This window comes from Panulirus ornatus, chromosome 62 (assembly GCF_036320965.1).
Source record: "Panulirus ornatus isolate Po-2019 chromosome 62, ASM3632096v1, whole genome shotgun sequence".
Taxonomy (NCBI): Eukaryota; Metazoa; Arthropoda; class Malacostraca; order Decapoda; family Palinuridae; genus Panulirus; species Panulirus ornatus.
Window position 1 is genome coordinate 13,163,630 of NC_092285.1, and position 15,624 is coordinate 13,179,253.

A 15,624-nucleotide genomic window follows, 5' to 3' on the forward strand; every position below is an offset into this window, starting at 1 on the left:
GATTTCAGGAATGGAAATTAACCTGTTAAAGCTGATATGTTCAGTACAAGTACAGCCGACCAACAGCTTTCAGGAGATAATATGGCTACCTGTGGTTTTACTTGAGATGCATCTGTTAAAAGTTAAAGAAGCAATTAAAGAACAAGGAAAGGATTCTCAATATTACAAAAGATATGCATAAATTACACATGACAGCTAAAGACTGTGTGTGAACGAATGTGGCCTTCGTTGTCTTTTCCTAGCGCTACCTCGCACGTGTGCGGGGGGAGGGGGGTACCATTTCATGTGTGGAAGGGTGGCGATGGAAATGGCTGAGGGCAGCAATTATGAATATGTGCATGTGTATATATGTATTTGTCTGTGTATGTACACGTATGAGGGGGGAGGGGGTTGTTATTTCAGTATTTCATGTGTGGCGAGGTGGCAATGGGAATGAATAAAGGCAGACAGTATGAACTATGTACATGTGTATATATGTATATGTCTGTGTGTGTATATATATGTATATGTTGAGATGTATAGGAATGTATATTTGCGTGTGTGGACGTGTATGTATATACATGTGTATGTGGGTGGGTTGGGCCATTCTTCTGTCTGTTTCCTTGTGCTACCTCGCCAACGCGGGAGACAGAGACAAAGCAAAATAAATAAATGAAATAAATAATGTATATGTATGTATACATTGAAATGTATAGGTATGTATATGTGTGTGTATGTATATACATGTGTATGTGGGTGGGTTGGGCCATTCTTTCGTCTGTTTCCTTGTGCTACCTCGCTAACGCGGGAGACAGCGAGGAGAAGTGGGAGACCAAATTGGAGGTGGAAAGATGGAGTGAAAAAGATTTTGAGTGATCGGGGCCTAAACATGCAGGAGGGAGAAAGGCGTGAATGGAAGAGTAAACTGGAACGATGTGGTATACCAGGGTCAATGTGCTGTCAATGGATTGAACCAGGGCATGTAAAGCGTCTGGGGTAAACCATGGAAACTTCTGTCGGGCCTAGATGTGGAAAGGGAGCTGTGGTTTCGGTGCATTATACATGACAGCTAGAGACTGAGTATGAACGAATGTGGCTTTTGTTGTCTTTTCCTAGCGCTACCTCTCGCACATACGGGGGGGAGGGGGTTTTTATTTCATGTGTGGCGGGGTGGCGACAGGAATGAATAAGGGCAGACAGTACGAATTATGTACATGTGTATATATGTATATGTCTGTGTGTATATATACATGTATACATTGAAATGTATAGGTATGTATATGTGCGTGTGTGGACATGTATGTATATACACGTGTATGTGGGTGGGTTCGGCCATTCTTTTGTCTGTTTCCTTGCGCTACCTTGCTAATGCGGGAGACAGCGACAAAGTGTAGTAAAAAATATAAATAATAAATGCATAAATTATGTATAGAATACAACTGTGCATGGGAAATGGCCTTCAAATGGTTATGAGAATTTGGTGAACTAATCCTTGTGACTGAGATACCTCTTCTTTTTTCCTTAAAAAGAAAGAAAAAAAATAATTGCCTTGTACCAGTGGACAACTGTCATAATTTTTCTGACACAATCTGAAGAGAATTCAAGGCCAGTGGAGAGAAATGGCATTAAGATGATGAAATGTACAATTTTCATATTTAAAGACTGCAATGCATGTCTCACCTCAGTGTCGTAAAAGATGATTTACATGCATCCCTCATTAATATGCAAGATGAACAGTGTTTGTCCTTCAATATTCGCAAAATTATATGATTTGATTGTATTGAAAGTGTGCAGACGAGTAGTCCCAGGGCTTAAATTGGAGTAATATTCACCGACTGTTACTAATCCCCAGGGGTGATGGAATATTTTTCCAGGCAAAGTTTTATGTAGACATCATGTTATCCTATACCATTCCAAAAATCAAGTGCTCTTTCATTACTGAGCTTACTTTCTTTTAAATGTTTCTTTTTTACACTTCACCTCAAGAGAGTGGTTCTAGGGGAATGTTATAGCTGTCACGGGAAAATATGGTTTGTGATATGAATCTGGTATGGATTAGGGATCTTTTGGGATGTAAAAAGATATAAATGCCAATGCTCACAATCTCCTCATGAGTTCTGGTGGATATCTGTTACGGAGATCACGAGTTTCTCCAGGCTGTCGCATGCGCTGTTCCATCATCAGGCGATGCTCAATGTACACATCTAAAGCATCTCGTGCCACAGTCTGCAAAAAAGGATGAAGTAATCACTCAGTTCTGAAAAAAGTATTATAAGAGAACCGATGGAACACATGATAAATACAAAAAATTTCATAATGCACGATCAGAGGCTGACCAATAGAAACTGAAATAATTACAAAGCCAACTGAGTGTATAACTTACCTTTACAATGAAAAAGTATTACCAAAGAAGCAGAAATAAAGATTTAATAAAAGAAACATCAAACATCATTTTAAAGTAAGAAAATATGAGCATTTTTTACATACTTGTTTACATATCCTGGGTAGTAAGGTGGTGCCAAGAACAAACAAATAATGGCCTCATATGCTCACATCCACTATGTAATCATCATGTATAATGCACCAAAACATGATAACAAATAGTACTGTGTTTGGGATGTGGTACCATGTGAAGTGAGTCTTGGTAAATGAAAGAAGAAATGTGGCAAGGGGGCCAGAGTGACTAGGATTACAATCAAGGTTCTTGAGAAAGTAAATGATAGCGTTGCTGATTGAATAGTTAAACTAATCAGCATCTGTGTGACCAAAAGTGTGGAGTCTAAGGACTAGGATAATGCATGAAATTTATGCCCCTGTATAAAAGTTAAGGTGATAAAAGTTTTTGCTAGAATTAGAATGGTACAAGACTACTGCATATACCTAGTGAGATGTATGGGAGTGGTGAAGAGAGAAGTGATGAGCAGAGTATGTGACTGAGAAATGTCAATGGAGTTAACATCAAGGATCTGTGGACCAGGTGTCTGCAACGGAGAAGTTTTGAGAAATTATTGGAGCAATAAATATGGGTCTGAAGAAAGCCTGAGATAGGGTTACTGAGCCAGTGTGGAAGGAGCTGTTAATCTACGGGGTAAACAAAGCTACTATAGGAAGTGTAGTTTTCATCAGAAGTAAGGCAAGTGGGCTAGCAGGGAGGAAGGAAGGCGAGTGGTTTCAAGTGAAGGCGGGGCTGCAACAGACATGGTTTATGGAATTTATGGAAGGGTCTTAAAACATGGGGCTGGTCTACAATATGCCTGGGGGGTGGGAGGCTTGGGAGACGAGTCAGTTGTTGTTTGCAGATGACACAGCTCTTAGCAAAGAAGAATGCGGAACATAAAGTTATAAGGTACAGCAGGGAAAACATGCAGGCTCAGTTGAGGGTAAATGTGAATGGAGAGGACCTGGAAGAAGTGGGAGTACTTTGGGTACTTGAATGGACGTAACAGTGTATGGTACCATGTGGGCTGAGGTGAGTTACAGGTTGGGAGAGGGAGCTGAAAGCTGAGATCCTATGTAAAATAAAGAGTGAAAGGAAATGCAAGTGTCTGCTTGGACAAAGATGGATTTTTCCGTACCTCAAGCGACACGTAAAGTCACCATTCCGCTCTGGTAAACCTACGAGGGAAAAACTTAAACAACGAAGAACAACATAAAAATAAACCGGGTTAAAACCTCCGAGTGATCCATGGTCGCAACACAAGTCTGAAGGTATAGGAGTCTGACAGACAGCTGACCAGGGTAAACAGATGAACTAAAAAAAAACGACTCAAAGGGTCTACATATCAAAGGAGGAGGGAGAAAGGGGGAGGAGATCAAGAGGGAGATGTAAGGAAGGAATGAAGGAAGCTTTGAGGCAGAAAGGGGGAGGAGACCAAGAGAGAGATGTAAGGATGGAATGAAAGAATCTTTGGGGTACTGTGGACTTAACATTAATGAGGGTGAGCTGTATGCATGGGACGGCAAAAACTGATATGTTGAATATGGGGAATGATGTGCTATCAATGGGCTGAACCAGGACATATGAAGTGGTTAAAGTAAAGCATGAAATAGTTTGTAGAGCATGGCTGTTGATGATGTGCTCTGGTTTCCAGTATACTATGAAGGACATCTTGAGGCAGGATGTGTGCAATAAGGATATTGTCTGTTCCTGGTGCTACCTTGCTATGGCAGAAGTAATTAGGAATGAAAAAAATATCAACTTCATTACACAATAATGCTTCTTCAGTACATTTAATAAATTGTTATAAAAATTTTGAAATTAGTATGAAATGGTATCTGAAACTATGCTGCTAACTTCTGCCAAAGCCTATATTATATTTACAATATATATTTTCTTAACTCAATAAGAAAAGTAAAGTCGACTGATAAACTGTTTCAAAATGTATTACATGTGTAACTGTCATTTCAGAAATGTAATCACTATCATTGTCTTGTAAATATTCAGTGCAATTATCTAAAATTTCATTTCTATAATTACCTGTTTAAAATTACTCCCCAATTTCACTAAACTTTACAAAATAATAAAATGAAAGTTATTCAATATAGGAGGTTTAATCAGCATGTAGTGAGAGATGTTTTACACAGTAAACAATAAAAGCTAATTATATTAAATGAAGGAATTCTAGAGCCACATTTCATTCTAGTTATCAATAAACAAAAGGCCTTGGAAGCCAACTTCAGATCTCTTCCTTAAAACCTTTAGAAATTCTAGAAAACACAAGACAAAATTAAATACAGGAGATTTCACAGGTAGTTTTAAACAGGCACAGGTCTCAACATACAAATCAGGTCACACAGTAATACACCACCGAACAAATGAAAAGCTTTCAGTGTATAAGTGCCAATTCCAAAGTAAACCAGCCAATGTAAGCTCAACAACTGCAATGAAATATTACACTTTACAAAATGTAACTAAATCTGATGTTAACTCTTTGGCTGACGAAATAATGTCCAGTTGCATACCTGAAGAATACAAATTCTCGAGTAAAATACAAAAATGGTTACAGATCCATTTTTTACTATATACTTTGTATTCACAGCAAAGCCATGAAATTTCCATACCTAGCAGAATATTTCTTAAAATATCTGTATACAAGGAAATAAATACAGACAAATTTAAGTACTTATGGTCTGATGCCTGCAGAATGGCATAAACATACTCATGTGTAACAGGTGTCTTGCAATTATAATGGTGACCAAACTGTATACAGGGAAAAATCAAAGTACCAAACATAGAGGGATGGTAGGTAACCTCACACTGCCGACACATAAGCATCTGTCAACAACACTATTTTTTTTTTTTTTTTTTTTTTTTTTTTATACTTTGTCGCTGTCTCCCGCGTTTGCGAGGTAGCGCAAGGAAACAGACGAAAGAAATGGCCCCCCCCCCCCATACACATGTACATACACACGTCCACACACGCAAATATACATACCTACACAGCTTTCCATGGTTTACCCCAGACGCTTCACATGCCTTGCTTCAATCCACTGACAGCACGTCAACCCCTGTATACCACATGACTCCAATTCACTCTATTTCTTGCCCTCCTTTCACCCTCCTGCATGTTCAGGCCCCGATCACACAAAATCTTTTTCACTCCATCTTTCCACCTCCAATTTGGTCTCCCTCTTCTCCTCGTTCCCTCCACCTCCGACACATATATCCTCTTGGTCAATCTCTCCTCACTCATTCTCTCCATGTGCCCAAACCATTTCAAAACACCCTCTTCTGCTCTCTCAACCACGCTCTTTTTATTTCCACACATCTCTCTTACCCTTACGTTACTTACTCGCTCAAACCACCTCACACCACACATTGTCCTCAAACATCTCATTTCAACAACACTATATCATTATATATTCTTAAACATGCATTATAATACATAATACACACACAGCATGTTTAACATCAAAATATTCCATTAACATACAAAAAAATTTATGGGCTGTTTTTAAAGGGACGCTAAAGGTAGTCTTGAGTTGCTAACTCATCAAAAACACTGTAGGCTGTGATTATACACCTTTATCTATGCATTTCAATACATAAACTTTCTTACACAGCATTTCTTGACAAAATATCCATAACTTACCTAAATAATTGTGAAAACAAAGTAAAATGAGGAGAGATGAATGAATCAGAGGTGACAGTGAATCACTATTTATGCATGAGATTTATATTAACCATTGTGTAGGAGCAGCCCTTTCTGAAAACCTGATGCTATTTCCTGGCAAAGGGAGGGTCAGCAAACCAATCAGAATATTCAAACTTTTTTGACAACTGTAGACTTTAGTTGTATTTTACAGTTACAAAGAAAGAATGTAATGTATTGTGACTTTTGTCATAATCTAAAGCCTAAGGGTTAACTACTCTAACCAAAACATAACTGCTTAAAAAATGTGTCCCATTTACCTCTTTTTGTTTGTAATCAGGAAGCATTTCATAAACAGCTTCAGAAAAGAGGTTAATGTACCGACGGCTGTTTTGGACTACTGCCTCTGCCATATCAGGATCAAACTCAGCTGAAATATTTAGAACTTATATTACACTAAGCATTCGAGAATCAGAAAATCAGGATGACACCCTGACACTTATGAAGAAAATTTCACACAATATACGTGAAATCTAATGAAAGTGATTGGTTCTCAGTGAATGTAGGTTTGCGGCAGGGGTGTGTGATGTCTCCATGGTTGTTTAATTTGTTTATGGATGGGGTTGTTAGGGAGGTAAATGCAAGAGTTTTGGAAAGAGGGGCAAGTATGAAGTCTGTTGGGGATGAGAGAGCTTGGGAAGTGAGTCAGTTGTTGTTCGCTGATGATACAGCGCTGGTGGCTGATTCATGTGAGAAACTGCAGAAGCTGGTGACTGAGTTTGGAAAAGTGTGTGGAAGAAGAAAGTTAAAAGTAAATGTGAATAAGAGCAAGGTTATTAGGTACAGTAGGGTTGAGGGTCAAGTCAATTCGGAGGTGAGTTTGAATGGAGAAAAACTGGAGGAAGTGAAGTGTTTTAGATATCTGGGAGTGGATCTGGCAGCGGATGGAACCATGGAAGCGGAGGTGGATCATAGGGTGGGGGAGGGGGCGAAAATCCTGGGGGCCTTGAAGAATGTGTGGAAGTCGAGAACATTATCTCGGAAAGCAAAAATGGGTATGTTTGAAGGAATAGTGGTTCCAACAATGTTGTATGGTTGCGAGGCGTGGGCTATGGATAGAGTTGTGCGCAGGAGGATGGATGTGCTGGAAATGAGATGTTTGAGGACAATGTGTGGTGTGAGGTGGTTTGATCGAGTGAGCAACGTAAGGGTAAGAGAGATGTGTGGAAATAAAAAGAGCGTGGTTGAGAGAGCAGAAGAGGGTGTTTTGAAGTGGTTTGGGCATATGGAGAGGATGAGTGAGGAAAGATTGACCAAGAGGATATATGTGTCGGAGGTGGAGGGAACAAGGAGAAGAGGGAGACCAAATTGGAGGTGGAAAGATGGAGTGAAAAAGATTTTGTGTGATCGGGGCCTGAACATGCAGGAGGGTGAAAGGAGGGCAAGGAATAGAGTGAATTGGAGCGATGTGGTATACCGGGGTTGACGTGCTGTCAGTGGATTGAATCAAGGTATGTGAAGCGTCTGGGGTAAACCATGGAAAGCTGTGTAGGTATGTATATTTGCGTGTGTGGGCGTATGTATATACATGTGTATGGGGGGGGGGTTGGGGCATTTCTTTCGTCTGTTTCCTTGCGCTACCTCGCAAACGCGGGAGACCGACAAAGTATAATAAAAAAAAAATAAAATAATATATATATATATGTTAATGTGCTGAGAGGTGCAACTGGAGGGATGTCTGATCATTATCTTGTGGAGGCTAAGGTGAAGATTTGTATGGGTTTTCAGAAAAGAAGAGTGAATGTTGGGGTGAAGAGGGTGGTGAGAGTAAGTGAGCTTGGGAAGGAGACTTGTGTGAGGAAGTACCAGGAGAGACTGAGTACAGAATGGAAAAAGGTGAGAACAATGGAAGTAAGGGGAGTGGGGGAGGAATGGGATGTATTTAGGGAATCAGTGATGGATTGCGCAAAAGATGCTTTTGGCATGAGAAGAGTGGGAGGTGGGTTGATTAGAAAGGGTAGTGAGTGGTGGGATGAAGAAGTAAGATTATTAGTGAAAGAGAAGAGAGAGGCATTTGGACGATTTTTGCAGGGAAAAAATGCAATTGAGTGGGAGATGTATAAAAGAAAGAGACAGGAGGTCAAGAGAAAGGTGCAAGAGGTGAAAAAGAGGGCAAATGAGAGTTGGGGTGAGAGAGTATAATTAAATTTTAGGGAGAATAAAAAAGATGTTCTGGAAGGAGGTAAATAAAGTGCGTAAGACAAGGGAGCAAATGGGAACTTCAGTGAAGGGCGCAAATGGGGAGGTGATAACAAGTAGTGGTGATGTGAGAAGGAGATGGAGTGAGTATTTTGAAGGTTTGTTGAATGTGTTTGATAATAGAGTGGCAGATATAGGGTGTTTTGGTCGAGGTGGTGTGCAAAGTGAGAGGGTTAGGGAAAATGATTTGGTAAACAGAGAAGAGGTAGTAAAAGCTCTGCAGAAGATGAAAGCCGGCAAGGCAGCAGGTTTGGATGGTATTGCAGTGGAATTTATTAAAAAAGGGGGTGACTGTATTATTGACTGGTTGGTAAGGTTATTTAATGTATGTATGACTCACGGTGAGGTGCCTGAGGATTGGCGGAATGCGTGCATAGTGCCATTGTACAAAGGCAAAGGGGATAAGAGTGAGTGCTCAAATTACAGAGGTATAAGTTTGTTGAGTATTCCTGGTAAATTATATGGGAGGATATTGATTGAGAGGGTGAAGGCATGTACAGAGCATGAGATTGGGGAAGAGCAGTGTGGTTTCAGAAGTGGTAGAGGATGTGTGGATCAGGTGTTTGCTTTGAAGAATGTATGTGAGAAATACTTAGAAAAGCAAATGGATTTGTATGTAGCATTTATGGATCTGGAGAAGGCATATGATAGAGTTGATAGAGATGCTCTGTGGAAGGTATTAAGAATATATGGTGTGGGAGGCAAGTAGTTATCAGTGAAAAGTTTTTATCGAGGATGTAAGGCATGTGTACGTGTAGGAAGAGAGGAAAGTGATTGGTTCTCAGTGAATGTAGGTTTGCGGCAGGGGTGTGTGATGTCTCCATGGTTGTTTAATTTGTTTATGGATGGGGTTGTTAGGGAGGTGAATGCAAGAGTTTTGGAAAGAGGGGCAAGTATGAAGTCTGTTGGGGATGAGAGAGCTTGGGAAGTGAGTCAGTTGTTGTTCGCTGATGATACAGCGCTAGTGGCTGATTCATGTGAGAAACTGCAGAAGCTGGTGACTGAGTTTGGTAAAGTGCGTGAAAGAAGAAAGTTAAGAGTAAATGTGAATAAGAGCCAGGTAATTAGGTACAGTAGGGTTGAGGGTCAAGTCAACTGGGAGGTAAGTTTGAACGGAGAAAAACTGGAGGAAGTAAAGTGTTTTAGATATCTGGGAGTGGATCTGGCAGCGGATGGAACCATGGAAGCGGAAGTGGATCATAAGGTGGGGGAGGGGGCGAAAATCCTGGGAGTCTTGAAGAATGTGTGGAAGTCGAGAGCATTATCTCGGAAAGCATAAATGGGTATGGTTGAAGGAATAGTGGTTCCAACAATGTTGTATGGTTGCGAGGTGTGGGCTATGGATAGAGTTGTGCAAAGATGGATGTGCTGGAAATGAGATGTTTGAGGACAATGTGCGGTGTGAGGTGGTTTGATCGAGTAAGTAACGTAAGGGTAAGAGAGATGTGTGGAAATAAAAAGATCGTGGTTGAGAGAGCAGAAGAGGGTGTTTTGAAATGGTTTGGGCACATGGAGAGAATGAGTGAGGAAAGATTGACCAAGAGGATATATGTGTCGGAGATGGAGGGAACAAGGAGAAGTGGGAGACCAAATTGGAGGTGGAAAGATGGAGTGAAAAAGATTTTGTGTGATCGGGGCCTGAACATGCAGGAGGGTGAAAGGAGGGCAAGGAATAGAGTGAATTGGATCGATGTGGTATACCGGGGTTGACGTGCTGTCAGTGGATTGAATCAGGGCATGTGAAGCGTCTGGGGTAAACCACGGAAAGCTGTGTAGGTATGTATATTTGCGTGTGTGGACATATGTATATACATGTGTATGGGTTGGGCCATTTCTTTCGTCTGTTTCCTTGCGCTACCTCGCAAACGCGGGAGACAGAAAAAAAAAATATATATATTGTCCTCTATCCTCATGTTCTTAACACTACCTCACTAATATGGGAAATGACAAATATATATGAAATAAAATATATGTGGTTTGATTGACTAAGTAATGAAAGGGTAAAAGATATATATGTGTGGTAATAAAAAGAGTGGTTGAGAGAGCAGAAGTGGCTTTGTTGAAATAATTTGGACTCGTGAGGATGAGTAAGGAGGATTAACAAAGAGGATGTACGTGTCAAAGATGGAGGGAACGAGGAGAAGTGGGAGACCAAATTGGAGGGGGAAAGATGGAGTGAAAAAGATTTTGAGTTATCGGGGCCTGAACATGCAAGAGGGTGAAAGGCGTGCAAGGAATAGAGTGAATTGGAACGATGTGGTATACTGGGGTTGACATGGTGTCAATGGATTAAACCAGGGCATGTGAAGCGTTTGGGGTAAACCATGGAAAGTTCTGTGGGGCCTGGATGTGGAAAGGGAGCTGTGGTTTCGGTGCATTATTACATGACAGCTAGAGACTGAGTGTGAACGAATAGGGCCTTTGTTGTCTTTTCCTAGCACTACCTCACACACATGAGAGGGAAAGATGTTGTTATTCCATGTGTGGTGGGGTGGTGATGGGAATGAATAAAGGCAGACAGTATGAATTATGTACATGGGTATATATATATATATGTCTGTGTGTGTATATATATGTATATGTTGAGATGTATAGGTATGTATATGTGGTGTGTGTGGACGTGTATGTATATACATGTGTATGTGGGTGGGTTGGGCCATTCTTTCGTCTGTTTCCTTGCACTACCTCGCTGGCGCGGGAGGCGGCAACGGGGCGAAATGAATAAATAGATAAATATATATAGGGGAGAAAGAATACTTCCCACGTATTCCCTGCATGTCGAAGAAGGCGACTAAAAGGGAAGGGAGCGGGGGGCTGGAAATCCTCCCCTCTCATTTTTTTTTTAAATTTTCCAAAAGAAGGAACAGAGCAGGGGGCCATATGAGGATATTCCCTCAAAGGCCCAGTCCTCTGTTCTTAACGCTACCTCGCTAATGCGGGAAATGGCGAATAGTATGAAAAATATATATATATATATATATATATATATATATATATATATATATATATATATATATATATATATATATATATATTTTTTTTTTTTTCTTTTTTTTAATTTTCCAAAAGAAGGAACAGAGAATTGGGCCAGGTGAGGGTATTCCCTCAAAGGCCCAGTCCTCTGTTCTTAACGCTACCTCGCTAATGCGGGAAATGGCGAATAGTTTGAAAGTTGAAAGAAAAGATATATATTTCTCATACATATTCGCCATTTCCCGCGTTAGCGAGGTAGCTTTAAGAACATAGAACTGAGCCTTCGGGAGAAAATCCTCACTTGGCCCCCTTCTCTGTTCCCTTTTTTGGAAACGTAAAATCTGGAGGGGAGGATTTCCTGCCCCCGCTCCCTCCCCTTTTAGTTGCCTTCTACAACATGCAGGGAATACGTGGGAAGTATTCTTTCTCCCCTATCCCCAGGGATAATATATATATCTATACTATATATAATTTTATCATGCGTAATCGCTGTTTCCCCGCATCAGTGAGGTAAACCCAGGAAAGACGAAGAATGGACCATCCACTCATACATGGAATGGATGAAGGCAGCAAGTGTGGATATGTACATGTGTATATATGTATATGTCTGTGTCTGTACATGTATGTATACATTGAAATGTATATGTGGGTGGACTGGGCCATTCTTTCGTCTGTTTCCTTGTGCTACCTTGCTAACGCAGGAGACGGCGATTAAGTATAATCATGTGTAATGTACCGAAACCACAGCTCCCTATCCACATCCAGGCCTCATGGACCTTTCCATGGTTTATCCCAGATGCTTCACATGCCCTGGTTCAGCCCATTGACAGCATGTCAACCCCAGTATAATAATAGTAGTAAAAAAAAAAAAAAAAAAAAAAAAAAAAAAAAAAAATAATAATGATAATAATAAGGGGTGTGAGAGAAAAAAGTTGAGAGTAAATGTAAATAGGAGCAAGGTTGTTAGGTTCAGTAGAGCTGAGTGACAAGTTAATTGCAATGCTAGTTTGAATGGAGAAAAATTGGAAAAAGTGAAGTGCTTTAGATATCTGGGAGTGGACTTAGCAGTGAATGGGACCATGGAAGCGGAAGTGAGTCACAGGGTGGGGGAGGGGGAGAAGGTTCCAGGAGCGATGAAGAATGTGTGGAAGGAGAGAACATTATCTTGGAGCAAAAATGGATATGTCTGAAGGATTAGTGGTTCCAACAATGTTATATGGTTGTGAGGCATGGGCAATAAATAGGGTTGTACAGAGGAGGGTGGATGTGTTGAAAATGAAATGTTTAAGGACAATGTTAGCGTGAGGTGGTTTGACTGAGTAGGTAATGAAAGGGTAAGAAAGATGTGGTAATAAAAAGAATGTGGTTGAGAGAACAGAAGAGGGTGTGTTGAAATGGTTCAGACATATGGAGAGAATGAGTGAGGAAAGGTTGGCAAAGAGGATATATGTGTCAGAAGTGGAGGGAACAAAAAGTGAGACACCAAATTGCAGGTGAAAGGATGGAAAGAAAAAGATTTTGAGTGATCAAGGCCTGAACATACAAGAGGGTGAGAGTTATGAAATGTCTGGGGTAAACCATGTAAAGGTCTAGATGTGGACAGCGAGTTATAGTGTGAACAAATGTGACCTTTTTTGTCTGTTTTCCTAGCACTACCTCGCTGACGCAGGGGGGTAGCAATGCTGTTTTCTGTGGGATGGGATGGTGCCAGTAGTGGATGAAGGCAAGTATGAATATGTACATGTGTATATATGTATATGGCTGTAGTGATAATGAGATGGCCTTGATTAGGGCCTCAGTTGCTCATGCCATCTCAGCTAAAATCAGAAAGAATAAAATCCTGTCAGGCAGCTTTTGTCTAATGCCATGTGTACATTTTCTTTGAAATCAATTACCCCATCAGGCTGGTGAGATGTAAGGGACATCCAATCTCCTCGAAAATTTTCAATTCCGTTCCACAATCACTCTTAACATATATGAATTTTTCTCTTTTAATTACAGTATTTCTACATCTGCTGTATACTTACAAACTTCAACTTATTCCTTACACATTCATTTTGATTATACTAATCCATATGCATATCATTTGTGGCTTTAGGAATGCTATTAACATTTGTGATGATGTACATCAACTGTAAGACTTTGCATTCCTGGTGTTCCCATCTTAAACCCAGCAAGGACACTTATTTCCCATGAGCAGCATCTTAGCTACCCTGCCAAAAAATCAAAAGAAATTCTGCTACACAAACCTATATCATCAGTATCAATAGTTAAATTCACTTGTTCACGATGAGCTATGCTGACGAGCTGGGTAGCATACTTGAAGAACTTGCGACCATTTTCAACCACGTTGTGGAATTCAGCAAGGAACCGCTTGATTGCCTCTGTGAGTGAATAAAACAATGACATCTCAGAAAGCACTCTTCATCGTAAAAAATGACATGAAAAAGGTAACGTTTCAGCTTATTCCCCCCACTGTATATCTTTATGGAAATTGATGAAAGTAGCATCATTACATTTCTTACATTCAGTAAATGAAAAAGACTACTGATGCATGATTTGAAGCATTTTTTTTTTTACCCAATAATAAAAATTGACACTGTAATGGGGAGGGCTATGAAGGCCACAGAAAATATAAGGATAATTAAAGTAAATGTCGGTGAAGCACTCGGAGAGATGAGCAGTCTTTGAAAACCTTATATAACTTTCCATATCAGCCTAGATCTGAAGTAACAATATACCAATGTTAAGGAAGCCTGGTGCTGGAGGTCACATGAAATAACTGCTGGTGGAGAAGCTTGGTAGCCACAAAATGTTCTCTGTCTGTTTTAATTTCTTGTCAATCAGCACAATGATCATGTATGGGTATGTCTGGTATATTTCATTTTACACCACCAATGAAAATAATGATAGAATTCAAGTGTTGGAGGAAGTCTGGTAAGGTCTTGGTAAGTTCACCTGGCTTCTATAAGTGCTTCAACAACTATTACACTAATTAACCCTACATTTTCCTTTATCTTCTTACCCTTCATTATCATTTATCAATACTGGATAAAATAATGCTTTAAAACATGTAGCATCAATTTATATCACCTCAACCTAAGTGTAAGGAGTAATTAGGAAGTTTAAGGGTACCACCTGAACAACCGCACAAGTATGTAAACAAACAGATGACACACCAAGTGGCTGTTGGTGCTGCTGTCCAACCTCCTAAGAATGACACTACATGTGGTTGCCAGCAGCTTATGACACTTATGTCAATTTGTTTCTAACATAATCTTATATGCCATGTGACATTTTCATTGACTGATTTCTAATATTTTTCTGAACATTTTCCCTCGTCTTCACAGTCATCACAACTATTACTAATTATGTTAGGAATAAAAATTAAAGCTCCAAATAATGCTAACCCTGTATCATGTATCTACAGCATATTGTCTGCAAGACAAAATCAATAATATTCCAATGTGATTCAACTGGTACCTCTACACTTTTTATTAACCAGTTTTCATAACCAATCTAATTCCACCATAAAAAACAGTGGCATGGCTACAGTGTCAATCAAAAAATATCAGTCATGACCCCATCATCTTAATGTATTTCCCATAAAGTACATTACCATTGTAAAACAATCATGGACATTTAAAGATAGGTTTGGGGCATTCATAAACAACTTACCAAAATATCTACTGCAATAGCAAACCTTGCTCAATAAGCCAAGTCCAAAGTGTTGCCGCAGTTATTCATATTCAAGCTTCTACTAGACTATACTGGACAACCAGGTTAAACATGGGATAAGCAGTTTTCGAAGATACAAGTGTTACATGAACTACTATGAAGCGTTCGTTGATATTACTTGCCATGTTACTTTCCAACTTTATCAAACTTTAGCAAATTGGCTGAAAATTCTATTAGTGCACTGCATCTCCGAAATGATAACATAATACTCTCCCTAAGTGACGGAGATCCTTACTCACTGTGTTCATCATATTCATCCTTAACAGATTACTCAGCCACAAAGGAACAATTGTCCTTCTGGTTATAACTCATACCCTAAAACCAAGCCAATACACTAACTCACCCTTTTCCTGATCATAATCATGAGCCTTGCTTGCCATTTTGATTATCAAGAACTAAAGACTGAGGGAAAATACTTTGAAAATAATCTTGACAACTGAGCAGCTCTGCTCCTATCTTCGTCACCGTCAACTTTTGGCGCGAAACTGCTAAGAAATACATGATCATTCATAGTTGAAAAATGCTAATTTCTCGTATTTTGCCTTTAGATGATCAACAATTGTATACTATTATTTACCCATGA

General features: G+C 39.8%; 1 protein-coding gene across 2 annotated transcripts in view; it reads right to left on the reverse strand.

Annotated features, from left to right (window-relative positions):
• Window positions 1-15,539, reverse strand: part of Mcm7 (minichromosome maintenance 7) — a 38,946-nt gene extending 23,407 nt beyond the window's left edge. For both annotated transcript variants that reach the window (XM_071656160.1, XM_071656159.1), the window contains exons 1-4: window positions 15,385-15,539; window positions 13,553-13,687; window positions 6,392-6,501; window positions 2,081-2,205 (exon numbers count right to left, since the gene is read on the reverse strand). In XM_071656160.1, the coding sequence (XP_071512261.1) occupies window positions 2,081-2,205; window positions 6,392-6,501; window positions 13,553-13,687; window positions 15,385-15,421 (407 nt within the window). In that variant the 5' untranslated portion in view covers window positions 15,422-15,539. The remainder of the gene's footprint in view (window positions 1-2,080; window positions 2,206-6,391; window positions 6,502-13,552; window positions 13,688-15,384) is intronic.
• Between the last annotated feature and the right edge of the window lie 85 nt (window positions 15,540-15,624).